The sequence below is a fragment of the Gossypium hirsutum genome, chromosome A08 (assembly GCF_007990345.1).
Source record: "Gossypium hirsutum isolate 1008001.06 chromosome A08, Gossypium_hirsutum_v2.1, whole genome shotgun sequence".
Lineage (NCBI taxonomy): Eukaryota > Viridiplantae > Streptophyta > Magnoliopsida > Malvales > Malvaceae > Gossypium > Gossypium hirsutum.
Genome location: NC_053431.1, coordinates 111,533,606 through 111,561,518, shown reverse-complemented (window position 1 = coordinate 111,561,518; position 27,913 = coordinate 111,533,606). Strand labels below are relative to the sequence as shown.

At 31.7% G+C, this 27,913-nt stretch overlaps 1 protein-coding gene across 1 annotated transcript; it reads right to left on the bottom strand.

Annotated features, from left to right (window-relative positions):
- Nucleotides 1–6,965: 6,965 nt before the first annotated feature.
- Nucleotides 6,966–9,907, bottom strand: LOC107920466 (uncharacterized protein At1g32220, chloroplastic). Its single transcript, XM_016850194.2, has 7 exons — nucleotides 9,562–9,907; nucleotides 9,058–9,160; nucleotides 8,891–8,979; nucleotides 8,695–8,750; nucleotides 8,090–8,236; nucleotides 7,868–7,993; nucleotides 6,966–7,416 (listed from the first exon to the last, which is right to left on the bottom strand). Exons 1-7 carry the CDS (start codon nucleotides 9,666–9,668, stop codon nucleotides 7,136–7,138), a joined length of 909 nt encoding a protein of 302 aa, XP_016705683.1. The 5' UTR covers nucleotides 9,669–9,907; the 3' UTR covers nucleotides 6,966–7,135.
- Between the last annotated feature and the right edge of the window lie 18,006 nt (nucleotides 9,908–27,913).

The window sequence follows — 27,913 nt, the reverse complement described above, 5'->3', positions numbered from 1 at the left end:
ATTAAAAATAGAATTTGGCAAGAGTGTAGAATTTTCCCAAAAATTTTCACTTCTCTTTCTTATTGCCCTTGAAAAATTTTGTAGAAAAATAAGGCTAGTTTTCAAAAATCTGACATCCATGTTTACAAAAAAAAAAGTTACTGGATTGTAGTACTTATAACCTTTCTTGTTCGAAGCATACCCAATGAAAACACATTGTTTGCTCTTGGATCAAGTTTAGAGCAAAACCTATTAGGTATGTGAACAAAAATAGTGCACCCAAAAATTTTTAATGGCAAATCTGAATAGATTCTACACTCAAGAAAATGCCTTTTAAAATGATCTACAGGTGTGACATATTTCAGAACACAAGTAGGCAGCCTATTGGTAAGATATGATGCAGTCAAAATAGCTTCTCCCCACAAATATTTTGGAACTTGCATAGAAAACATAATGGCACGAGCCACTTCAAGTAAATGTTTATTTTTTCTTTTTGTAATTCCATCTTGTTGAGGAGTATCACGACAAGTAGACTGATGTGAATGCCTTTTTATTTTAAAAAAGTACCCAAAAAATCATTGAAATATTCGGTTCCATTATCAGAACGAAGAATGTTGAACTTAGACTGAAATTGGTTTTCAACCATTTTATAAAATTCTTAAAACACATTTTTTACTTCTGATTTTTCATGCATCAGATATACCCAACATAGACGAGTATGATCATCAATAAAAGTTAAACCATTTTTTTCCAAACATGATGGTAACCTTGGAATGTCCCCACACATCACTATGAATTAGGTAAAATGGTTTTGATGCACAATATGATTTTTTAAAACAAGTTGCACGATGACTTTTGGATAAAACATAACTCTCACATTGAAAAGAAGAACAATTCAAATTTTTAAATAGCTCTAGAAACAAGTATTTTAGATAGGAAAAACAAGGATGTCCTAATCTATGATGCCAAAGCATAATTTGGTCGCGAACAGAACTTGAACTAATACCACTCTAGCCTTGAGTTGTTTTATTCGTAGAACAATAATCATCAAAATAATATAGGTTGTCAATCATCCGAGCATTGCCAATCATCCTCCTCGAGTTCCGTCCCGAACCTCACAACGAGAATCAAAGAAAACAACATAACATTATAATTTTTAGTTAATTTGTTGATTGATAATAGGTTGCAGGAAAAATTAGGAACATTAAAAAAAATTCAGATGTATATCCTTTGAAATTTTTATTTTTCCTTTTCCTGCAATAGACAAAAAATTACCGTCTGCAACTCTAACTTTTTCTTTCATAGAATATGGTGAATAGGTATCAAACAAGTGTGATATAGAGGTCATGTGATCAGAAGCTTCTAAATCAATGATTCATGGCAAAGAATTTTGACTACAAGATAGAGCATTAGAGTTGCTACATATTTGAGCGAGACAACCACTAGGAATTGTTGGAAAAACGGGTTAGAAAAACACAGCGAAAAATAAATTTAGGGAAAAACCAGAGTTTTAAAAAATTTTCCAAAGTAATATCTTGGTTGTGATATCTAAAGTAATAAACACTTAATCAAAATTGTACCTTTTCGATTCGTCTAAGATGGACACTTTGATCGAGTTGTCTTCTCTATTATCTTCAAACTCACGTTTGCCAAGTGTGGGCTCGCTTTGAATCAAAAAAAATTTCACAAAAATTACCAGTGGGGTAATTTTACAATTTCTCTAAACTTTTGGGTCAAGTTGTAAACAATAAAAATATCTCTAGAAATTTTTTGGAATAATCTTTTCAGAGAATTTTCTCTCTACAATTTTATCTTGAATTCAAGTGTGTAAATAATGACCCAAGGCTCTCTTTATATAAGGAGAGTTTAGAGAGTTCAACTATAATTAAATTTAATCACTTTAATATTAAATTAATAAAATCCTATTGAGATAAGTATTAAATTTAATTTAATATTAAACTATTAAAATAATATTCTTTTTAAAATAGTTAATTTGAAATTAAATTCTCTGGTAGAGTCCATGTAGGAGTGTAACTCTTCCACTTCTCAAACATCGACAACCAACCGTCGTCGGCCGCCGACCACCGACCACCAGGACACTGCTGTCATAGCCACCGGCATCACCATGTCCGGTGATGCAAGTGCGATACTTATAGCACCCTGAGTCGGTTCGGCTACTGCCGGTTTGATTTGGGTCAATGACAACTCGACCGGTCTGGTCTAGCCATCGGTTGGACTGCCGGCCCGATTTCACATACGAGGCTTGGTTCGACTAATTTTTGGGTCTTGGTCTTGGTTTTGGGCTCTTTGGCCCAATTTACGATATCAGGTCCAATTTTCAAATTTAATTATCCATTGGGCCAATTGTCTAACTTGAAATTTAACTTCCAAAAATATCATATTAATTTTAATTGATTTGATTAATTTAATTTCACTTGATCAAAATTAATTTTTCCAAAAATCACTTAGATTATCCAAATTATTTTTTCAAGAAAATTCTTTAATCAAATTATCTAGTTGAACAATGCTCACGACTACCTAATTTAATTCCACATCGAATAAATCGACTCAATTAAATTATTTCCAAAGTCGTAAAAATTTTTTTGATTCAAATGTAGTTCGATCGAGCTTTTGTTGAGCTAACACAGGGTCCAATCGGATATATAAAATTAGGCTCTAGTGATTGCAATTATGGAAAAAAGCGTCATTCCGATAATTCAAAATTACTTAATCACGGAGTCAGTCCATAAGAAGTACCATGATTGAAAACTCCTTATTATAAACTCTTTACGAAAGCAATTCGTCCAACTAATTTATCTAATGACCTCGTCGTGTGTGTGTTACCCTCATATGATATCATTGATTCCTTTGAGTTAAATTTGTTCACTCAATACAATCATATTTTATCTCATTGTCAAAATTGTGTCTTCTTAAAGATTAATACGATCACTATCAACAAATGACTCTAATAAATTGCTTGCTCTCGAACAAGCAACCTGTGGCCACATTCCATATTTATCAATCCACACAATGCCAATGAGAGGATATCGTTAACTCTTTAATTGAGCTATGAATTCCACTGTTGTTAGTAAAGCCACAACATATATAAGCCATGTACCTAACATACCAGTTATAGGCTCGATCACTTTTAAAGTATAAGCCTCCACTTATATCAAAGCACATGAGTTGCATACGTATGGTCAAGGACTAACTCAAGATTTAGGTAAATCACACCATGAACGTCACAAGTGAATTAATTCACAAACAGATTCAGAATTAATTCATTTTGGGTCCAGTCCAATGTATCATTCTATCAATAAATACATCTATGTCTCTACTCGTAGAGTCAATTGCTCCGATAGCCAAGACTAGTCATCTCCCCAATTGGATTTGTAGACGACATAATAATCCTTCTCAGTATTTGATTTATGCTCACTTTAATTCTTTTATGGGATTACAGACTCATTTAGATTATCTACTGAAGTAAGTTGTCTTTCTCGCAATATAAACGTTCTTTACAATGTCACTTATCTTCAATTTGAACTTTAGACAATCAATGAGCTAATATTTGTTTGCCACAATTTCACTATGTATGGAAAATATAAAAGACATAAATACAAAAAATATAATAATGAAATGTGAAATTAACTTTATTTATTTATTCATCATTCAAATAAATAGAAAACAGTTACATGTTTACTACAAAATGGGCATATTTCCCTATAGAAATACTAGATGAGGAATTGGATTTTAGCAGTTTTAGAAGTTGATCTGGTTGCTCTTTATTGAATGGACCTGTCTTAGCTTCACTTGTAGATTAGGCTTATCACCGGATCTTTTACTCTTCCAATTTGCTAGTTTGCCATGAATTTTCCAGCAGGTTTCTCGAGTATGGTGTGGTTTTTTGCAGAAATCACACCACACTTGAGACTTTTTTCCTTACTGCCTCAATTGTGCTTTATTGGCATCATAAGTCATTAGGGCTGAACTCTCAAGTGGTATAACAGTCTCCCTTTTTCCAAGTATCACGTTTCTACGACTTTCTTCTCTTGTATCTTTTGCAAATACTTCACCAATGGGAGGTAGAGGTTGCCGACCTATAATTCTCCCCTTACTTCATCAAATTCAACATTTAATCCAACAAGAAATTTGTAAATGCAATGATCTTCTCCCATCTTTTTATAGTTTTTGAAATCTTCTGGAGACTTTCATTCATAATCATTAAACAAATCCAAATATTGCCATAACCTTTTCAATTGATTGAAATATTTGGTGACATTTTCCTCTCATTGAAGAATCTTTCTAATTTTTATAGTCAACTCATAAATTTGGAGATTGATTTCCCAAATCAGAATACATCTGATTAACATTATCCCAGAGTTCTTTGGCTGTAAAATATCACAAACTAATATCTTCCTCCATGGAATTTACAAGCCATGTCATAATCATGGAATTTTCAGTGTCTTAAAGAGTATAAGAGGGGTCCTCATTTACTAGTCCTTTCTTATCTCTTGTCAGGTAGCCAATCTTTCCTCGCATTCGAATATACATTCAAACGAACTGAGACCAATGCAAAAAATTATCACCATTTAATTTGATATTGATGATTTGAATAGAATGCGATTCAGAGTTGGAAACATGATTTCTAGTAGATTTTGAGTAGGCAGATGAGAAAGTAGAGTTTGATAAAGTTTCTGACATGACTAAGGACTGCTAAAAATATTTTTTAGGGTTTCTATGGGAGCTAGGAAAAAGTTTCCAGCACTGATACCAAATAGAAACTAGATGGGAAATAAAAAAAGAATGTTATTTCTTATATCTTTACAATTGTGATACAACACTTATATATAGGTAATAGCAGCCCAACAATAGTAATTTAATCATTTCCTAATCTATACAAGTTAATTATTCTATAGTTACAATAATCTTATAGCTAGCATATATTAAATTAATCTACTTTCCTTTTTAACATGTTTATTGCTATAAATATCACAAATCGGGTTGGTTTTCAAATTTTTTTTTTCGCTATATAAAAAAACCATTTTCGAACTGGATTTTTTCCAACAATCTTGTCATAGGCTTTGCTAATATCTCTTTTCATCGCAACCTTGCCCATCTTACCCCGACTTTTAGACTTCATATGATGGACGAGTTCAAAAGCCACTTACACATTATCGATAACCAACCTACTAGGAACAAAAGCCAATTGCATTAGGGAGATGAGTTTAGCCAGAATGATCTTCAACCGATTAGCAATAAATTTTGCGATGATTTTGTACAACACGTTGCACAAAGCAATAAGGTGAAAATCTTGACTCTGAGTCAGATTATCCTTCTTTGGAATTATAATAATTAAAATGTCGTTAAGGGATTCCGGCAAAAATCCTTACTCCAACCACTAATAGCAGTATGTGAATATATCATTTCCAATAATAGGCAAACAATGTTGGAAAAATGTTAGGTTCATTCCATTCGGGCTCGGAGCCTTATCAAGGTGCAAGCTAAAAATTAAATTCATTAGCAGAAAAAAGAGCTAACAAGAAAGCTTTATCCTCATCAACCACAGAACATGGAAGCAACGACTGAGTCAACTCGGGAGAAGACAGATTCAGACGATGCTCGATTGACGACAGCTGGGGTAAGTTAATGGCCATCAAATGGATGGGATGGGTCATAACCCAAATCTAGAAAATAATATAATATTTTATTTTGGTTAATAATAGTATTGGGTAAATTATATTTTAATCCTTTGAAGTGGTATGTAACACTCATAAGTGGTAAATTATGCCACGTAACATCCAATGATTGGTCCACTTATAAAAAAACATGTCAAATTTTTATTAGAGTTTTTAATAGAAGTGACCAAAATGAATGACTTGTGTAAGGTGAGTATATAAATTGTGAACTTTTTTATTTTCGATAACTAAAATGAGAAAATTTAATAGTTGAATGACAATCTTAGTAGTTTTTCCTTTTTTTTTAACTATCATCATGGTCTTTCTCTTTGACCTCTGTTTTTGGCAAATAACCCAAAGCCAATCCTTCTTTTGGCTGATAACCCTTGCTTGTCAATGAACGGTCGTGTCTTTGCTCTCTAAAGGCCCCGTCCCTTTTTGTCTCCGGCCACCTCTATGGTGGCATGTGAGTACCTTGGATGTTTTTTTACTACTTTCTTCCCTCCTATCTGTGAAGTTTTGGGTCAGCCTGTTTCGACTTTGTTTAGCTAGAGTTTCCATTGATTTTGAGTTTTGAAGGTTGTTAGTATCATCTCACCAGTGTTGCTTTGGTGATCGTTCATGGCCAACTGATTGGAGGGTCTTTTCGGCTTTGTCTCCTGCAACGTCTGGCTTGTAATCGGTGCCGACAATCTCCGGTGTCCATGGTTTTCTCGGGCTTCACTCTGTTTCGTCCTCTTTCTAGAGGTAAACTCACTTTCAAAGCCAGAACGGCTTCCATCTAGCGGTTTCCCGATCTCCCCCCCCTCTCTTTCTGATGGCTTAGTCACTAGGCCTAGCCTTTGGGCCTGGACATTTGTATCTTTTGGGCTTTAGGCCCTTTCTTGCTGTACTGGTTTTTATGAAATCTTTCTTTTGAAAAAAGAAAAAAATCCAAACGCATCATTCAGAATTATGTTACAAAGCACAGTAGGAGAAGGCACATCTCAGTTATTACCTGGGCCAGATAAGGCAGCCCAGTTAAGCCAACCACGTTGGATTTTCTATTAATACAACTTGAGCTTAACAAAATATTTCCTACAACAAAGCTCAGCTAACTGTCTTCCATCCTTCTCAGTATCAGTTTCTACGATTACCACTACCTTTTTGCAATTGTAGCCTTTTGCCAATCCAGCTTCAATCATCAATCTCCCATGCCACTCATACATTCTGTATACAATTGTTGATTTAATGTTGTCTTTAAAAGTAGGCAATGACAAGCACCAGATACAATAGCTAAATTTGCACATGCTTTTGTAAAAGATTCAAAGCTCCATAATAGATGATTCTGCTTGATTATTATATATGAGTGAACTTTTGAACAACTTTACAACAGCTCAACTTGCGTTTAGTCACATTTTGAAGGATCAGATCAAGTGATGTATGGTGGATGTTGAAATACTAGAGAGCTTATGACAACTAGTCTAATGTGTAGAACTGATTCACACTTTCACTTTTGCTGCTGCTTCTTTGATTTGTTCAATGGTGAAAACGCCGAAGAAGTCATCATCTCTTACAGCATTGACGACTGCATAAGCAACGTCATCTACGCTAACTGGTGGAACCAAGATCAGATCAGATGCTGGAATAGCATTTAAAGGCTTGGTAAAGTTCTCCACAGCACTAAGAATTCTTTCCAGTGGTTCCCCAACCAGATCAAGTGGAAGCTCAAAACCATCCACTCGTCTCTTTCCATATATAAACCCTGGTCTTAGGACAACACCTGAACTCCAAAACCAAAAAAAGAAAACAGTTGGACACTCAATAAAGGACTAAGGCAGAAAAAAACAGAGCGTTAATAGTACAATTAACTTAAAAACGTGGCATTAGATACATGATGCTCATGCAGGCGCGAGTTGTAGAAGAGTAAGATCCTTCTAAAGTTGAACATGTATTGATGATAACTCTTCTTCAGGAATTCTCATTTAGACGCTACCAAGTTCCCTAGCCTCCCCCTTTTCCCTTTCCTTCTAAGTCTTAGGGCTAGCTTCAAATCAGGTGTGTGCATTAACATTCTTAAATTTTAAGACTGCTTGTTCATCCTGAAGTCACTTTTGACATTACCAGCTAATTGTTTACTACTTTGCTATTAGTTTTATGTAATTAGTCAGGCATTTAGAAAATCTTATATAGTAAGTGAGAAAGAACCAATAAGCTTAGTCATTAAAAATTACCCGAGTTTGGATATTTGGATAGTACTTCTGATTCAGCTTTCCTCTTTCCTGTGAAGTATCCAGACGATAGTAAAAATGATGGTAGGTTGTAATCATGCACTGAGATTAAGATAAACTTTGGAATCCCTGCAAGGAAAAACATAAAAATTACAGAGGATCTGCTCTCTACCACAAATTTAACTTAAGTAATTAGATATATAAGTTATCACAGGCAATTCTTACCAAAATCCTTTGCAGCATTTACAGCCACAACATTAGCCTCGCCATTAATTCTTTTCATCTGCTCCTCACTGCCAAAACCTCCAAGCGTTGAAACCACAGCTGTAGCCCCAACAAGTACTTCATCCCAGTTTGCATAGAAAACATCTCCTGTAAAACAGCAAGCTAAATTGCTAAACTGCATTCATGGAAAATACTGACAAGTGACAACTGAACTAAGACTAAAATGAATAGAGTAACAAAGATTCTACATAAACCCAAACCCAAGTAAGGTCTTGTTGGTCAACAATGGTCTACTCAAAGGATAGTAGGAGTGTAGGACAGATGCAAAATGTAAGCAGCAACAATAAGAGATATGTAGCTCTCTTACAGCACTTGAAAGATGAGACCAATATAGAAATGTTGATTCTCGAACTTCTATAAGAGAACTAATCATATACAATCATGTCATCCTTGCAATATAATTAGCTATCCACACCAAATGGAAGAGAGTTCCAAAAGCAAATTCAGGACCCTAACGTTCAATGTTATACTATAGGAGATTCTGCATTACAACTTGAATAGATATTGTAAGATGGTAAAAAGTATTCAAGGGAAGCTAAACATGCCTGGTACCCAATTAACCTGATCCACCCATGAGCCCGAGTAAGTAGGACGCCCTGACCTGATATAACAATCGAAATTTAGGCTTTCAAACATCTTATAATAAATAATTTTTCAAAAGCTTATAAATAACACTAAGCTCTTAATCACACAGAAAAGGCAACATAAGGAAGTTAAAGAAGTTGAGATAATCTTTGACACCTGCTTAGGCTTATAACCTCTATGCCCTTGGATACCGCAGCCTTGCATATTGCAGAACCAACAAAGCCGCTTCCTCCTAAGACTACAATCTACAAACAAAAACATGTCTGGTAAGTAACTTGCGCTTACTAACACCCAAAATATCGACTTATCCAGTCCGGGCATACCCGTTCGTTTCTGACATCAGCCACAACATCTATTGTAGCTGATCTTGAGTCATCACTGATTCCTGCTTCTGCATAGCTACATTTCACACCAAACTTGCACAAGCTGCAGTCGTGTTGAAAATAGACAGAAAATAACATCATAGGCTGGAAAGTGGGCAAAAAATTTTCAATTTTCTTCAAGATAAAGAAAATTTCTTCAATTTCCAAATTACCCCAAAAAAGTAATAAAGGGACCAATCAAATCAAATTTCAATAACATACTAACAATAATCATCCTAAAAATTTAAAAAAAAAAAGGTAAGAAGTTGCAAAATATATGTTAAAAAAATCGACATGCATAAATGATAAATTCAAACTGAAAAAAAAAAAGAAAGATATATTGAAGGGAAAAACAACAGAAGCTCATTGCTTTGGTTTTTTACTGGGAATAAAAAAAGACCACATAAAATTAATTAGTGAAAATATCAAATAGGAAAATAAATATTTGAGTGAAAGAGATAGGACCGGCGTTGAGGAAGTGAGGGGGAGCGAGCAGGAAAGGAAGCGGTAGGGCCGAGCGAAGGAAGTGGGGGAGCTGTAACAGCAGGGAAGGCTCGAAACGACGTCGTCATGTTGCCGCAAAAAGGAAAGAGGGAAAAAAGGGCAATCTCCGAGAATATATCGCCGGCAAGTGGCTAATGGCAAATGAAATGGGCCGTTGCGCAATGCTCATACATGTGGGCGGTGTGTGGCATCAGCTTTCGGATTTTTTAAAAGATTTTAAAGCCCCTGCAATTACCATTCTATCCCTTATTTCCTTACCGAGCCTAGCATTCATTTGCGACTGACTCTTTTGATCGTGGAGGGCATCAAATTGGGGATTGATTGCATTTTGAGTTCTTTACTAATAAAATAAATTAATTAATTTTTATATATTTTAAAAATATATAAATTATTTTTTCCGTCAAACTTTATTTATTAAATAATAATATCAAAAATTAATTTAAATGGTTAATTATTAATTTGGTCCATGAATTATACCTAAAAATAGCATCAATTATTTTAAAAATTTTAACAATAATTCTATTTTTTTAATCTTTAAAATAAATATAAATTGTTAAAATTATTTAAAATATATTAAAATTTATGTAATTTTTTAAATATTTTTACATAAATATAAATTATTAAGATTAACCATTTAAATTAACATTTCATGCTATCACTTAACAGTTATATTTTATAGATGACTAGTTTGCACGTTTCGAAATGTATAAAGACTAATTTATTCTCTGTTTTTTCAATAAAGAAGTCAAAATGCAATCTACCCTTAAATATAAGAGTTTCTATGAAACCTTTACCCAAAATATGAGGCATGTATTGTATATTTGTAATGTAATTACCGATTTGATATTTAGAAAAAGGATTAAAATATTATTTGATATCTAAGTTTGATTTCAATATTTAATTTGGTATATAAGTTTTTTTTATTTTCAATTTGATACGAAAGGTTTTTTTTGTCCTGATTAAGTATCCAAGTTTAATTTCAATATTCAATTTAGTACTTAAGTATTTTTTTTATTCTAATTAAATTCCTATTTTTTTATTAAAACATACGTGTTAAATATCTATTAGATCATACGATGTGGTTTGATTCAGATATATTAACCCTTAGCAAAATATATATTAACTCGTTATGTAAAGTGCATTCAGTTAATTTTGTTTAAGAGAGTGAAACTCATTGATATATAAAATCACTGCGCGGAAAGGAAGAAGAAAAAAAACCCAAGAAAATACATTAAGAAAAACAATATGAACCCACCAGAAAAAATGTTGGAAAAACCGCAAATGTCTACGGCTATAGGCATTAGCCATCAAGAAATTCAACACCGATAATATTATTCTTTTGGTTAACCGATAACATATCACAGATCGTTAATTCTTACAAATTAGACATTGCAAAAAACGACTTGAGTAAATCGAGTCATGAGGATTTGAAGTTGGAAAAATACAGTTACCAAAACAGTTTTTTGTTATAGCGGAAATTTAAAATTTTGAAAATCAAGTTAATTTGTGATATTTAGATAAAATAAGATCATATTAGGAAAATAAATTTATATTAAAGAAATTTAAAATATTCTACGAAGGTAATACATTTATGACAAAGTTATTAGACTAGCACAAGTTATAGTTAAATGACTTCATGATTAAAAGAGTTTATAATTAATAGATCAAAAGCTATTAAATATCATTTGGTCTAATTTAAATTTTATCTATTAAAATTATTTAACATATATTAAAAATCATATTAAAACAAAATCAAAATGACATTTTAACTATAATTCAGAGATCAAATTAGAAATTAACGCTCTACGTCATTATTTAGCAGATAAAATATAACGGAGCAGCTAATTTACACGCTCCAAAATATATAAAAATTTGTTTATTTATTTTTCAATAGAGAGACCAAAATACAATCTATCTGTAAGTATAAATACTTCCCTAATGTAACATATATCAATATAAATATTATATTTAAATTTTTTTTTAATATTATATTCAAAGCATAATGAGGAAATTTTCTAAATAAACATCATATATGACTTATAACATATGTGGTATCTTTGGTATAAATGATGGTGATGTGATATATAACTTAACACATTGTAGGGTCGGATTTTGATTAACAATCAAATTGACAAATTTAATCAAGTGGCTTTTTGTTTCCGAGTGGTATTTATGTTATCACTTCTTTTTATATCAATTTCTTTCAATAAAATCTTAATCCAAAACTAGAATATCACCCTTTTTTGTTGAGTTTTTAATAAAACCAAAAGCACCTTGTAAACTCTCTTCTTGTCCATTTTGCTGTATTGCTCAAAATTTCATCATTATTGTGTTAAGTTATTTGTGAACACCCATAGTATTGGAAAGTTTCTTTGGGTACCTAAATAGAAATTATCCAAAGGACCAAAATGGTTAATAAATTAATTTTAAATAGTGGATAGCGGATGGTGATGTGAGATGTCATTGAGCTTAATTAAAAGATGATTAGAGAACCTAATTATAATTAAACTAATTAATTAAATACTAATCAAAGTATATAAGTAAAAAGTTAGTAGAAAGATATCAAAGTATATAAGTAAAAAGTTAGTAGAAAGATGAGAAAATTATCATCATCTTCCAAAATTTTCATCGTCCACCATGGTTATGAAGAAGGAAAGCTTCGAAAACCCTTAAACAATTGGCAACAATTTCATGCAAGTCCTTAAGCCATTTTGTTTTGAATTTTATAGATTTTTTTTTATCATGAGAGCTTAATTTAGCTAGCCCATGTATCAATTTGTCCAATTTTTAAAGTTTTTGAAAGTTTCCATTGTTGAGAGATAGATGAATTTGGTGTGAATTAAAAATGACTAAATTGTAAAGCTTAATGGTTAGTTTCGTACATTAGGAACCAAATTGAATAAAATTAAAAATTTTCATAAAATTTTGATAGGAGTAGAAAGTAGAAGGTCCTTAATGAGTATATGTGAAATCAGATTTTAATCTGAAGCTTTAGATCAAAAGTTATACTTGTTCAGAGTTTAGGGACTAAATTGAATAAATTTAAAAATATGTTTGGCTTTGTATTTGAATGTGGTTTGATATAGAATTTGATATTTTGTATTGTTAAATTATTTTAGTAGCTAAAGATGGTGTCGAACCATCGAGAGGGAAAAGAAAGGCGAGAGCCGACTACGAGTGACATGAGCTATCAGTTTGTATTTCTATAATTCAGAATCAATTTACTTATTGCATATTTGTGATATTTTTCATAATGTGGCATTGAGGTGAGTTGATGATGGTTATTTGAGTTGAATTGTTATAATTGAGATTGAATATCGAGATAAAGAACTAAATTGAATAGAATTGAAAATAGTGTGATTTAATGGATATATGATATTTGGTATGGAATTGAGTTTAAATATATTGTGTATACGATGAATTGATGGTTTGATCGTGAATTAAGAATAATGTAATGTGAATTGAACTATTTGATGAAATTGGATTATTATTAATTGTTCAGGAAGAGTCGAAAATAGTTAGCATACCATAGGATTGATAGAGTATGGGTTAATTCGACTATATGTTGATGAGCATTGGGGGAATTTTCCTTTGGATGTTCCGATGAGTGCTGGGAACAACTTTTACTTCAGTTATACCGTTGAGCGTTGGGTGCAACCTATATGCTTCCGACATTCCGGTGATGCATTGGGTGCCAAATTGGTATGTCAGTTGGTATCCGTGTATCCGTTCAAATCCAAGTCGCGTTAATAGGGGATATAAATTATGAATTGGTTAAATGGTACTTGAAATTATTAAATGTTATGAAATTGTACGATAGGTACACATATATGATATTTGATTATCAATAGCATGAGAAATATCATACGAACCAGTTATACGAGCCTGGAAGACCAAAACAAATTTTGAAAAATCAAATGATCTGATTTGGAAATGATGCATATCTATGTTGTTATGGTTTTGAATATGATTGTGAACTTTATTGACATTCGCATGTTAAAGTGATATGCATATTATATTGGTTAATTAAGTTATGTATGATTTGATTTATAAGATATAAATGGTATTCTTAATATCATATGTTGGTTGATATATTGAATAAGGCATGAATGGAATATGAATTAGGTGATAAAGAGAATTTGTATTGGATGTATACAACTGATATATTAAAATTGCTCTATCACATTCCAAAATATATAAGGTTGGATGAAATAAATAATTAAGTAATTGACCTAGGCTTGATGGTTTAGTAGTTAGTGCACTCCCTAGAGGTGATCATGGGTTGGGCTACCCAGCCCGGCCCGACGGCCCGCCTGAAAAATGAGAGGGTTTGAGTAAAAATATAGGCCTGAAATATGAGTTTGAGCAAAAAATGATGCCCATTTAGAAAACGGGTCGAGCCTCGGGTAAAACTTTTGGCCCGGCCCAGCCCGAATTATAAATTAAATATATATATTATTTTTAATAAAATATACTTTTTAACTTTCATGTTTCACTTTCGTCAGATCGTGCCCTCCCTTTTTTCCAATTCCAGAATCAAGCTTCAAAATCCCAAATTCTAGAATCCAGTAGCTAGCCCTAGTATTTCGTCAATAGGAATTTGCGTAAGTCTGGTATTTCTTTCTTTTTCTTCTTCTTCTTTTTTTAGTTCATTTTGCCTAATAGCGAAAATGACCAGTAGTTATCCAACCCTTTTCTTCCGTTCTATTGCATAAGTGCATGTATGTATATATGTATTATGATAACACTCCATAATATTCTTTTGTTTTGCTATAATAACATAGAGTTGCAGATAAGGCTGATACGGGTATGGTACTTGTTGTTAGTAGACAAGAATGATGTTTTAGAAGATTTTTGTATTGCATGTGTCTATTATATTACAGAATATTTGTCGAAAACATACATAGATTAGTAAATTAGTTTGAATTGCATATTAATGTAATTAAGCAAAAAATAATATTAGCTTTAAATTTATATTGTGTGAATCCGTTTTGGTCATAGATCCACCACTCAAATTCCTATTTTGACTTTCATTTGTAGATCTATATATCAAATCAGATCATTGCTACATTTTTTACTCTCTTATCATTATAGCTTAAGTTGTTTCTATTTTTACAAGTTCTTTTCTTCTTGTTTCATGGATTAAGCTTCTTGTTGTAATATGGCCACTTGGCGTAAACTCTAGTCATTCCCCCCAAAAAAACAATCCTATTGTCTGTAGATCAAAATGGCCTCAAATCAGGTTTAGCTAAATATTAATTCATGTGTGAAGATTCTAGTATTTCTTTCTTTTTTCTTGTTCTTCTTTTTTTTTAGTTCATTTTTGTAATTATTATTTGTTTGGATTGTAGATAAAAAAGAAACGTGAACTTCTGGTGGGATTGGATCGGGTTTTTTAGTGTCTCTACGGTAATATTTTTGTTTTTTATTTATATTTTTCTCTTTTTACTGATTTAAATACTATTCTTTTTATTTATATAAAATGATAATATAGTTGTTTTTCGGTTTTAATGTAATAATATAGTTTATTGAAGTAGCTGAAAAGAGCTAAAAAAATTTCAGCTAAATCCAATCTCCACTAAAATAAGTTTATTTTTGGCAAGAAATATCTATAAGCCCAAGTTAGTTTATTTATTTTCCCTGTTCCACAATTATGTCTATATATGTTTTGTCTGCATATACGTAGCCAGTTGTCTCATTACTCTTACTGTTTTATATGCATATTTATGTTGTTTTTCATATATATACATGCAGTTGCATCAATCTAAAGTAGGTTATAGTTGTTTTACACATTACTACAAGATCTTCTAGGTAGGGGTGTAAGAGATTTTATTTTGTACCCTGTTTTATACCCAATCAATACATCTCCAAGTAGGGTGTTCCTTTTGGGCAGATAAATGTAGCCTTCTTTGTAAAGTGAAAGTTCCAATGCAGAGTGTATATATATATATACACATGTATACATACATCCATGGTTGGAAAAATTCCACAAAAAAATAAAGTTTTGAAATTAAAAGCATAGGACAGTTCCCCACTTGCATGGGACAAATCTATAGTACCAGAATTCTCGCATATGTAGGACCAGATGTTGTGTTTGATTTGGTTTACCCTATCAATTAATGAACAAACCAAAAAAGATTGATTTGTAAAACACTTGGTTTTGAAGCCAAAAAAAAAAAGAGATCATATTATACAACTTTTACTATTAATTTGATAAGCAATTTCTCTCTATGTTAGGGAAAAGTGAAAAGGCCATGAACTTCCAGCAATTCAATAAACATATACGGCTAGCTAGCTTATTAACCTATGATCATGATCTACATGGTTTTTGCAGCAAAACTTTTTTTTCTTTTCATCAATAGGCAATGATTTAAATGATAAAATTTGTGGTTGGGTTTTAAGTATTTTATATTTAGCTCTTTTCTTTTGTTCTTTTTCTTTTTGTTCTGTAGATTTTTAATATATTACAATACTAATCTATGTAAGGCCCCCACATCAATTCTTGTCCTTCAAATAGTGATGAAATCCATGTATATATTGCGTTAGGTAGCTAGGTTTGTTGTGCTGAAATTAAATTATTTTGATGATCCACATCGAGTTGTGATAAACTCAGTATACCAACTGTACCAGTTTAAAAATTTATTATTGATGATTCATATCTATACAATAATTTTCTTAATGACTTTGTTTTGGTCAAGTTTAATTAATTGAAAGTTGAAACCACTTGTCCACTTTAGTGTAACTAATGCATTGATAATTATTTGTAACTAGATAAGATGTAAAATATTTTAGTCTATTTAATTTTATATTTTTATTTAAAATTTTGATACTATAATATGTAGTTTTATGAAGCCATAAAATCACAGTGCTAAACCTGCAACTTGTTGTAAAGCATCCGTGTTACTATTCACTCCGAGTTTGGATAACATTGATAGCAGATGTGTATACTACTTTTACGCATGCTCCATCCTATACTATTATCACTTGTTAGTCCATGTGAACTTGTTTTGATTCTCTATACCTGACCCGGTTCTTCGCGTCTTCTAGGTTCTTGCAAAACAACAATTTGACCGACTGCATGCCCGATATTTATATGTTTGTCTTTTCTATATATATGTAAATGTATCAGATTTTGACACACATTTTCTCCCTTTTTCTCTATCTTTCTTATGTTATGCTAATCATGCATTATATCCAATTGATTTTATGTTGGGCTAACATTTTATGATAGTAAATAATAATATGGAATAATTCACATATTATATACAATTGTTGAACAATTATATAATCTTTTAGTTTATTTGGATTTTAGGACTTGAGTTTTTATGACTATGGCTAGTTCGAACACTCCTATACCTGTGGACGATGGGTTTAATAAGTATGAAAGTGCTCTCAAACATCAAAAGTCTACCACTTCAAAGGTGTGGGATGAAATGACAAAGCTTGAATGCGAGAACAAAAATGAATTGAAGGCACAATGTAATCACTATAAGACTATCTTCTCTGCTAAATCTTCTAGTGAAACCTCTCATTTAAGACGTCATCAAAATAGCTGTTTGAAAAAAGTTAATAAGGACATCACTCAATACACCATAGCCATTTAACCATCATTAGGAGGTGTTCCATCTATAAAAAACTACAAGTTTGATGTTGATGAGTGTCATCAAGCTGTTTCTACTTTTCTTGTGTGTGGCAAGTATTCATTTAGGACAGTTGAAGAACCGGGATTTAGATACATGATGAGAATTGCTAGTCCTAATTTTAAGAATATAAGTAGACATACAACTGCAAGGGATGTCCTAATGTATTATGCAAAAGAGAGAGATTGTGTTAAAGAAGAGTTGGCTAAAGCACCTGGTTTAATTTAAGCACTTGGTTTCATTTGTCTAACTTCCAATAATTGGAACTTGGAGCATACTAATGATAAATATATTTGCATTATTGCTCATTGGGTTGACAAAGATTTGAAGCCACAAAAGAGAATCATAAGGTTTAGAGCTTTATTTCCTCCGTATGATGGTTTGAACATAGCGGATGAACTTGTTTTATGTTTATCTCAATGGGGTATAGACAAGAAAATTGTTAGCATCACTTTGGATAATGCTTCTTATAATGATATTATGGTTTCTTGTCTTAAAAATTGTTTTCGTGCAAACCGAGCTATTTTGTGTAATGGTGCTTTTTTTCAAGTTAGATGTTGTGCACATATATTGAATCTTATAGTTAAAGTTGGTTTGGTTGCTGATGATGTTGTTGGGAAGATTCGAAATGGAATTAAGTATATAAAAAAGTCAGGAATTGTAAGAAAAGATTTTATGATGTGGCCGACAAAAGTTTTCATTTGAATGTGACCAAAAAATTGCGTCAAGATGTGTGCGTGAGATGGAATTATACTTATTTGATGCTTGAATCTTCTCTTTACTATAAAGATGTGCTAGATTATTAGGGCCAACGGGATAAAGATTATCAAATGTTTGTACTTTCTAAAGAGGAGTAGAGAAATGTTGCTATTCTTTGTAAATTTTTGAAAGTCTTTTATGATGTGACTTGTGTTTTTTTATTCTAATTATCTAACAGCTAATCTTTATTTTAGAGGGGTTTGGAAGGTTCACAAGGTCTTGTTTGATACAGTCATTTTTAACTCCAATAGTTAAGCAAATGCAAGAAAAATTTAATAAATATTGGGCTGAGTATTCGTTGATATTGTCATGTGTTGCAATTTTAGATCCTCGTTACAAGTTGAATTATGTGCAATATTGCTTTACTACAATCTATGGTATTCATGCTTCAGATTTTGTTGAAACCATTCTTAGCAATCTTAGACTCTTGTTTGACGAGTATGTTAAGAAATCCAAATCCACGTCTTCCTTTTTGGCTGGGAGTTCTAATGTTTTGGATAAAATCCTGTTAATTCTTGTTTGGATGAACACAATGTTAATAGTGCTGATTTTGGGGGAGATTTTGATGAGAGTGATGATTATAAACTGTATTTGGCAATTCCAATATCGACTGTAGCTTGTGAATCGGCTTTTAGCATGGGTAAGAAAGTTATCACACCTTTGAGGAGTTCACTTAAGCCAAAAACGGTTCAAGCCATTGTTTTCTTGGATGATTGGATGCGAGCTAAAGGATTTTCAACAGGTAATTGTTATTCTAGTTTTATTGTTGTAATTTTATATTATTTTTTTATCAATTTGATTATCTAATTATTTATTCTTATGTCATGTTAGAAATTTGTTGCAAGAATGATGATGACGATGAGGACGATGAGGATGATGTTTCTTCGATTGCTTTTTAGGTTACCTTCCTTTCTAATTGTTGACAATTTAATTTAGCTTACAATTTATAGTTTGTTATAAAATTAAATATATTGATTGGTTAATGTATAGATATTTTGGTCTGGTTGATTGATTATATTTTGCAGGTTTTTGGTGCTATTTTGGTGTTGTTGGTGATGCTATTTTTTGTGTTGTTTGGTGCTATTTTTTGTGCTATTTTTACGTTGTTTGGTGTTGTTTTGTTGCTATTTTAATGTTGTTTTTATACTTAGGTATAGGTACATGTTTGACATGAATATAAGCTTTCCCCTATACTATACAACAAAGGTTATATTCTCACATTAGTATCTTCTTTGAAATGTCCATTATATATTTGACATGAATATGTTAGGCAAAAAAATGTAGACTAATGCATTTATGATGCAAATGTCATGGTTTAATTAAAACTAACATAAAACTTTTTAAGTGGTATTTCTTTGGGTAGAATATGTTAAGTTAGGCCAAAAGAAAAATCATAGTAGAACTTATGAGGTGCAAAAAGTACAGCTTTTAAAGGTACAACTTTTTCTAATATTCTTGCAAAATTATTTATTCAAGTACATGGAAGATTTGGCATTCACATATTCTACTTTTAGTTGAACTGGTATTTCATTTTAAACATTGAGTTCCCTATGCTGTAGTAAAGATTCTTAGAATCTCATGTTAGAGTTTTAGTAGTAATTTTATGATGCTATCAATCTTTTCTCTTTCTTTTCTTTTCCTTGTGCATATAAACATGGGATCTCTTTCTCTTGGACATGTAGGTTCTATTGTTTCTTATATTTTCCTTTTAATGGTACCCTTGTTCCAGATATGGAGAATTTCTCTTCATAGGGATCAGTGTGGGGATGGAGATTCAGTTGATATTGGCAGTCAACCGAAGGACTTGAGCCTTGCCCTTCTCTCTCTTGAACTTGCTTTGGTTACAACTAACTCAGGAGTTGTTATGTTGCGTGGTACAAAAGTGGTATCAACCATAAACCTTGATGCTGTTTTGGTGTTGTTTTATTGTTCTTTTGCAACTATTTTATTTTGGTGCTATTTGCTTGGGTTACAACATAATTTATATTGTCTATTGTCGTTTTTAATATTATTTCGATATGGTAAAACTTTTGTTTTATTATTAATTTGGTTATTATTTTAGTTATAATTTGTTACAATTGTTTTAGTCTCATTTTTTATTTGTTTCTTGTTTTAATATTTGTTTTAAAATTTTTTATTTAATGAAATAAGCAAAAAAAATTAATATGGACCAGGCTGGGCAGGGCTCGGGCTTAGCAATTTTTTTCGGGCTAGGCTTGGATAAATTTTTAGGCCCATATTTTGGTCCAGGCCCGGGCCTAGAAAATGGGCCTAAAATGTTGTCTGGGCCTAGCCCGATGCGGCCCATGATCACCTCTAGCACTCTCTAGAGGTCTTAGGTTTTATCCATTCCTCTCCCATTTCTTTGATTTTTATTTTCAGCCAACTAGGATGAAAAATAAATTTAAAGCAAATATCATTTGAAGTAAAAATCTATCAAGAGTGGGCAGTAACCTAATGGTTACACATCTACTGTAACAACCCATTTTCCAGTGGTGTCGGAAACAGTGGTTTTGGGGACCATAATTTTGATGTGTCAATCCGTAAATATTAATTATTTAATATTTCCAAGTTCATTAGTGTTGTATTAAATTTTGGTTAAGAAATTTTAACGTTTAGATAGTTAATTAACTAAAAAGAACTAAATCGTAAAAGTTACAATTGAAAGGTATAATAATGGATTTAAAAGGTGAATATACAATGTATATATTAATGGACGATTTAAGTGTGTTTTGAAATGAAATTTGATTTAAAATTAAAGGGTAAAAAGGTAAATAGTTAATTAAACTTAAAATTAAGTAAAACCAAAGTGCCATCTTTTTCATTTTGTTATGTTGATAGCTGAAACACCATTGAAAGGTGAAGGAAGCTTTCGGCCAAAGCTTATTCATATGCATGGTAGGTTTTTTCCACTTGTTTTTCATGAATTTTATGTTTTTGAGATCATTTTTGCTTAATCTAGCTAACCTGTGGGTTAATTTGTAAAACTGTTAAATGTTTTGGGAGATGCCATTGATGATTTTAGTGTGTTTTTGAAGTTTAATGGTGGATTACTATGCTTGGATGTTAAATAGAAATATTTTTTTAAGTGATTTTGTATGATTTTTAAGTTTAAGGATTTAATTGAAAATAAATTAAAATAAGCATGGTTTTCTTGGAAAATTTCAGCATGTGTGGATTGTATTTTGGTATAATTGAATCCGGTTTATTGGGTATAAGGATTAATTGTGAAAATAAGCAAGTTTCAGTTTTAATAATCAAATTGAATAAAGTATAAAAGTTTAGGGCAAATGTGAAAATTAATAAATAGGAAATCATTTGCACTAATTTGAATATTATATGAAATTGAGGTTAATAAATTGAAATAAACTATCTTATAGATCAAGAACAAGTAGATAACTGAGGAAAAGGAAAAATTGTCGAGTAGTCTCTAAACTTTCATTGTCTCTGCAGTTTAGCCCTGGTAAGTTTGTACGACTTAGTTTCGTATTAAATTAAATGTTATATTAACTATGAATTGAGATGTTGAATATTTTAACATAATTTAATTGAAATAAGTTTATGTGAGTTGAGAAATTAATTGACTCGAACATTGTTATTCGATATTATATTGAGCCGATGAACGTAGGATAAGATACAATTGGCACGCTAATAGGTTTTAATGCGTGCAATATGGGTTTGATTGCGATGAGATAATGATTATTGATTCGTTACTATTTATTGAATATACCGAAGTCCAACATTTGTTACGAGCTATTGAGTTATACTTTTAGTGATTCTGGTGTGTTACCGGGGGCAGATGTAAAGCCTTCAGGCATGACACTTGGTGTCCAGGTGTGTTTCAAAGGGATGTTGGCCTACGAGTTAGGCACTTGGTGCCCAGCTGTGTTCTTGGTTGGTTAAGCTCACTCAAGCTTTCTGGTGTGTTCTGGATGGTTAACCGCGTATCTGAATCCATTATATTGTTCAACGAACAAGTTTTTAATTATTATATGATTTTCTAATACATTAACTTGAGTTAATATTGAATGATCTAGTATTATTAATGTAACACCCCTTACCCGTATCCAAGGCCGGAACAGGGTACGAGGCATTACCAGACTTAACCATACACATAAACGAAAAACGGGCCATAAAATTTCATTTAATTCAAAATTTTTCGAACACATGCATAGACTCATATTTAAAGACATATAATGTGGCATGAATGAGCACTTACAATCCATAATCATGCAATAACATGTCATTCACTTTAAACATATTTGCTTACCATCTTGTATATAATATACTTTCTTACACTAACTAAAACTAGACATGCTAAATCTTACTCTCATTTTATATCATCATAATGTAGTTACCAATTTGTCCATTAAACATCCATTTTTAAGGCAACATTACTCATTTCCATTTAATTCATGATCCATTGGCCTGCATTTAACTTACCTGATGTATTACCAATCATGCATAACAAACAAAGCTAACTATATCATCACATCAAAACATAAGACATGGCATGATTAATTAAACTTACAAACCATAATGGATAAGGACCACATCTCATGATCATATACGATGACTCAATGTAGACCGATACATATGGTCAAAGTCATAATAATAATACATATCACAAACCAACTTCCTATACATGTCACTCACTTGATATTTCTAATATTTGAATTATTTCTCCCAAAAATGATAGCTTGATAGTGTGATTTTGCCTCCGATGATCTCCAACCCCGAGCTGACCTGCCAAAACTAAAGAAGTAGAGAGGAGGGGTAAGCTTTACGCTTAGTAAGTCCATATGAAGTTAATAAGCAATTACCCACATTTTTTTAAAGTAAAACATCATAATAGTACAATTTACTCTTATTCAGGTTAAGTTATTTTACCAAGTTATAGTTACTAATTCATTTATATCTGGAGCTACAAGACTCCAAATTAAGTTTTGTTAATTTTCCTTGAAACTAGACTCATATACCTTTCTCCCATAAAATTTTCAGAATTTTTGGTTTAGCCAATTAGTACAGTTTATTCATTAAATTTTCCCTTGTTTTGCTGTCCAATAGTTCTGACCTCTCTTCACTAAAATTTATTTTTCTCATAGTACAGAATTATGATAATGCTCTCATCTATCTTTCTAGAGAATAGACTCATTTAGGATTTTATTAATATAAATTACAAACCATAATTATTTTTATACAATTTTTAAAGATTTTCTCAATTTGGAACAGGGGATCACGAAGTCATTCAGACTCTATCTCACAACAATTTAAATATATCGTAATAGAAATTTTGATTGTATATACTGTTTCTTCTATGTGAAACTAGACTCATTGGGCTTTAACCTAATATTTTATTCAGCCCCTAATTCAATTTCCAAAATTTATAGTGAATTTCCAAAGTTGCACCACTGCAGTAACCCAAAACTGCCAAGGCTAAATTTACTCATTAATTACTATTATTCACCAAATCCATACAATATCATTTCATTCATAATTGTAAGAACACAAGATTATGCTTCATAAGCATAAATCCATAATCTCAATGTCATCATGTATCAAGGACTTATTCCAAATCATTTCATTTTCATAATACTCACCAAATACTATATACATCATAGATCATCACATGTCAAGGCATCACACATAAGTTTAGTATACATACCTGTACAACTTGTAACATAACTCAAAGACATACTCACCAATGGCTTATCTCATTGGGATCATCAATGAATACTTCGCCAAATTACCCATTGAACACTTAAAATATAATCGGATACACGGAATGCATGCACATAAGTGCCATGCCCACAGCTAGACAAACTCAATAGCCTGCGGAATATATGTGTAGCCAAGCTACCATGTAACCTACCCATAAGTGAACTCGGACTCAACTCAACAAGTTCGAAACTCAAATATCCTAGTGACATGTCACTTGTATCCTAATCTATTCCCAATGTTCAAACGGGATTTTCCTCAATCACACATCTTTGCTATCTTCCACGGAATGTCAGAACCGATACTTGATAGCATTTCATATTTATCAAGTAGCTCACATAATTTGCATATTACTCTAATAATCCACAAAGCATAATATTTCATGATAATAATCATCATATCATATAAATAACATTAAATTACTTAAAATGACAATTCTGTTACCAACATTTACACATGAACTTGCACCTCATTTAATATCAAGGCAATAACATTAAATTACACATTGCATTATAAAAAAAATCATATGAACTTACCTCGTATGCGAAAATGGCCATTTTTACCATTTTGTCCATAATCTGATATTTTCCGATTTTAGCCCGAATTTTGATTTTTCCTTGCTCTATCATTTCAAATATAGCCTAATTAGGACTCACATTATTCAAATTAACCCAAAATCATATTTTAGAAAAATTATAATTTTGCCCCTAAACTTTGTCAAAATTACATTTTTGCCCCTAAACTTGTAAATTAAACTTCATCCTATTTCCTTATGTTTTATTATATGCTGATCATTTTTTCCTTCTATAGAAACATCAAATTCGCACTCTAACATGTACTTAAGAACATAGGTATTTTTACCGATTATGTCGTTTTACTCGTTTTCACGTAAAATCGCTTAGTAAAAGTTGTTTAACACAATTTCGAGCTTCATATTCTACCATAAAACATCAAAATAAACACATTTCACCTATGGGTATTTTTCCAAATAAAAACCCTAGGTTAAATTATTGCTAGAATAAGCTTAACCAAGTTACCGGGATTTCAAAAATGTAAAGAACTTTAAAAAGGGGCTAGGGAGCACTTACAATCGAGCTTGGGAGTTTGAACAAACCTTAACCATGGCTGCTTCTGGTAGAAACGGTTGAATGAAGAAGATGATAGCTAATTTGGCTTATTTCCCTTTTTAATTCTTTTAATTATTAGTTTACCAAAATACCCCTAACTTTAAAATATTTTATTACACTCATTTCATGTCTACTTTTGTCCAGAAATTAACAAATAGTCTAATTACCATTTAAGGACCCTCAATTTAAAATTTCATAACAATTGGACATCTCTTGTATGTAGAACTCAACTTTTGCACTTTTTATGATTTAGTCCTTTTGACTAAATTAAGTGCCCGAACGTCAAAATTTTCAAACGAAATTTTTTATGAAATTATTCCGTGAAATTGTAGACCATAAAAATATAATAAAAAATAAAATTTTCATCGTCGGATTTGTGGTCCCGAAACCACTGTTCGAACTAGGCCCAAAATCAAGGTGTTACAATTAAATAGGTTGTTCATTAAGTGTATTGCTATTAAGACTTACTCGTTGAATGGTTGTGATTGACAATATCATAGTTTATAAAATGTTAATGTGCGAATTATATATATTTCTACGATAAGTTTATTGCTTTAACTGTTAAACTTACTAAGTTCTAGTAAAGCTTACTTGTGTTATTTCTTCTGTTTCTTTGTAGAATACATTTTATGGAAATAGGGTGGTTGGATCAACTCGAAAAATCACACTATCCAGATATCTTTTGGTAGTTTTTGGATGTTTACTTTTTGGTTATATGACATGTAATAGGTGTGTTTGTATATGTTTAGATATTTACCTCATATGCTATATTTTAGCTTAATGTAAGTTGTTTTAATTTGCTTGTATATGTGCTTTTGTCTTTGGTATAAATAGGTTACTTGTGAACTTGATTTTTGATATTTGGCATAAGTCTCAAGGAAGAAATTGAAATATGATATAATGGTTGTGAATGGTTTGAATGGTAATGGTAAATTTGGCATGAGATATTATAAGTCTTTGAGAACTTTGAATGAAATCTAAATTGGTATGAAATATGAATTTGATATGGATATTGAATTGTGGCATCAATGAGGCTACATTGGTTAGATTTTTAAGTGTCCGAATAGGTGAAATTATTATCTCTTGTGTGATAGGTGATTATGGAATGAAATGAACTTTTAAATATGAGATTTTACCATTTAAACTTACGTATCGATATTTTGGCGTCTGGTATCGATACTTAACCATATGAACAGGTTTAAAACAAACAAAATGCCAAAATTGTATCAATTTTTATTTGAGTATCAATAGTTTTTCATAAAATATCAATACCCTAAAATAATTATCGATGCCCTTATTTTGTGAAGAAAAAGATATTCAATTTTGGTATCGATTTCCAGAAAGGTATCGATTCAGTATCGATACCAACTACTAATTTTCATTATTAACTTTAAAACTTTAGAATTTTGTAAATATATCCTATTAAATGCTTGGATTTGAGAATTAGGTACTTATAGAGTTTAAGTTTTTAATATGTTTGATTATATAGGATCTCAATAATAAATAATTGAGTTTTGTTTAGTAAAATAGTTATCGATTGTTGAATTTTCCCGTAGCATCTTTTTACTCGGGTCTGGCGATTGGGCAGGGTAAGAGGTGTTACATCTACTCCTTTCTCATTCTTACTTGTGTTCAGGCCACGTCATTCTCCTTCATTTCATTTTAAATTTTGGCCAAATTTGGGTAATTTACCATGCAACCCCTTAAGATTTGAAAACCCTAAGTATTTAGTCATTCTTTTTCTAATTACCCTAGGATTTTGATTTCTTTTCTATTTCAACTTGAATTCTCCCTTTTTTCCCTTTATATTCTTCTTTTCTTTTCTTTTCTCCTTCTTTTCTTTTTATCAAATTTTTCATTCCAATACTTAAATTATATTTGTTTCCCAAATCAAAATTTATTCTCGATTTCAACTCGTTTTTTTTTTCAACTGGACCCATAATCTCTATTAGAAACATTCTCTGATCGTTTCCAAGAATCAGAAAGTACATTTCAATTCTGATGGTTGATCTCGAATCTTTATAGGAATTCTATCTAATTATTATCATGCAGTCGATTAAACGATCTTTCTCTCTTTCAACAATGTTATTTTATCTTGGAATCAACCATTAATCCTTGTGTAAATGTCATTTGAAAGACCCATTTTAGATGCATTAGATCAAATTTTATCGAGAGGGACGTTGATTGAGCTTCTAGAGACAAGTTTGTGTTCTTTTACAAGCAAATTGGGGCAAATCGAGCCTCGAAATAAGGCCACACAGCCAATCGCACGTGCATGTGGGCCACATGTGTGGACCACACGACCCTCACACGGTCATGTGCCCTGAAAACCTAGTGTAGTTTGTGAATCACACGGCCTAGACCTTTCCGCGCGATTGTGTCTCCTTTGTATCCTTATTTTGCATGTTCCACACGGCCTCATTCTGTTACACGCCTAGCCACACGGCCGTGTAACCCTTCCGCATGGCCTACAGCCTCTCATACGGCCTGGTCACATGGCCATGTGCCCCCTGTTTTACAGTTGTGCCTAGAAATTTATGTTTTGTTCAGTTTAGTCCCTACTTGATCCTTGAAGTGTTCCTGAGAGTTTTTGTGTACTTAATTGATCCCCGAATTAGTGTTTATACGAAAATCTATAATTTATATACTTGAATGATCACTGTTATAATGTGTTTAGCGATATTGATTAGGTGAATCATTATGATGCCATGAATGAACATGTGTTACCTTACTTAATGTTATAGCATTATTGATAAATTGTGAAATTGTTATTATTGTTATCGCCTCACTAAATACATGATGAACATGTCTATTGCTAGTGTTGAACATAATAAATGTTAAGCATTGATTTGCTACAATTCAATGGGCAAATTAGGCCTTTTTGACACACTTACGGAGCTCTTTCTTAAGCAAAATAGAGTTTTTAACATAGTTTTTCGTTATTTTTGTTATTTTTATATTTTTAGGTTATAAGTGAAAATGTCTCGTTTTTGCTCATTTTGTGACCTAATTTGGCCAATCGTGCCATTGGGAACCTAACAAGTTGGTTGAGTGTTGCAATGAGTCATT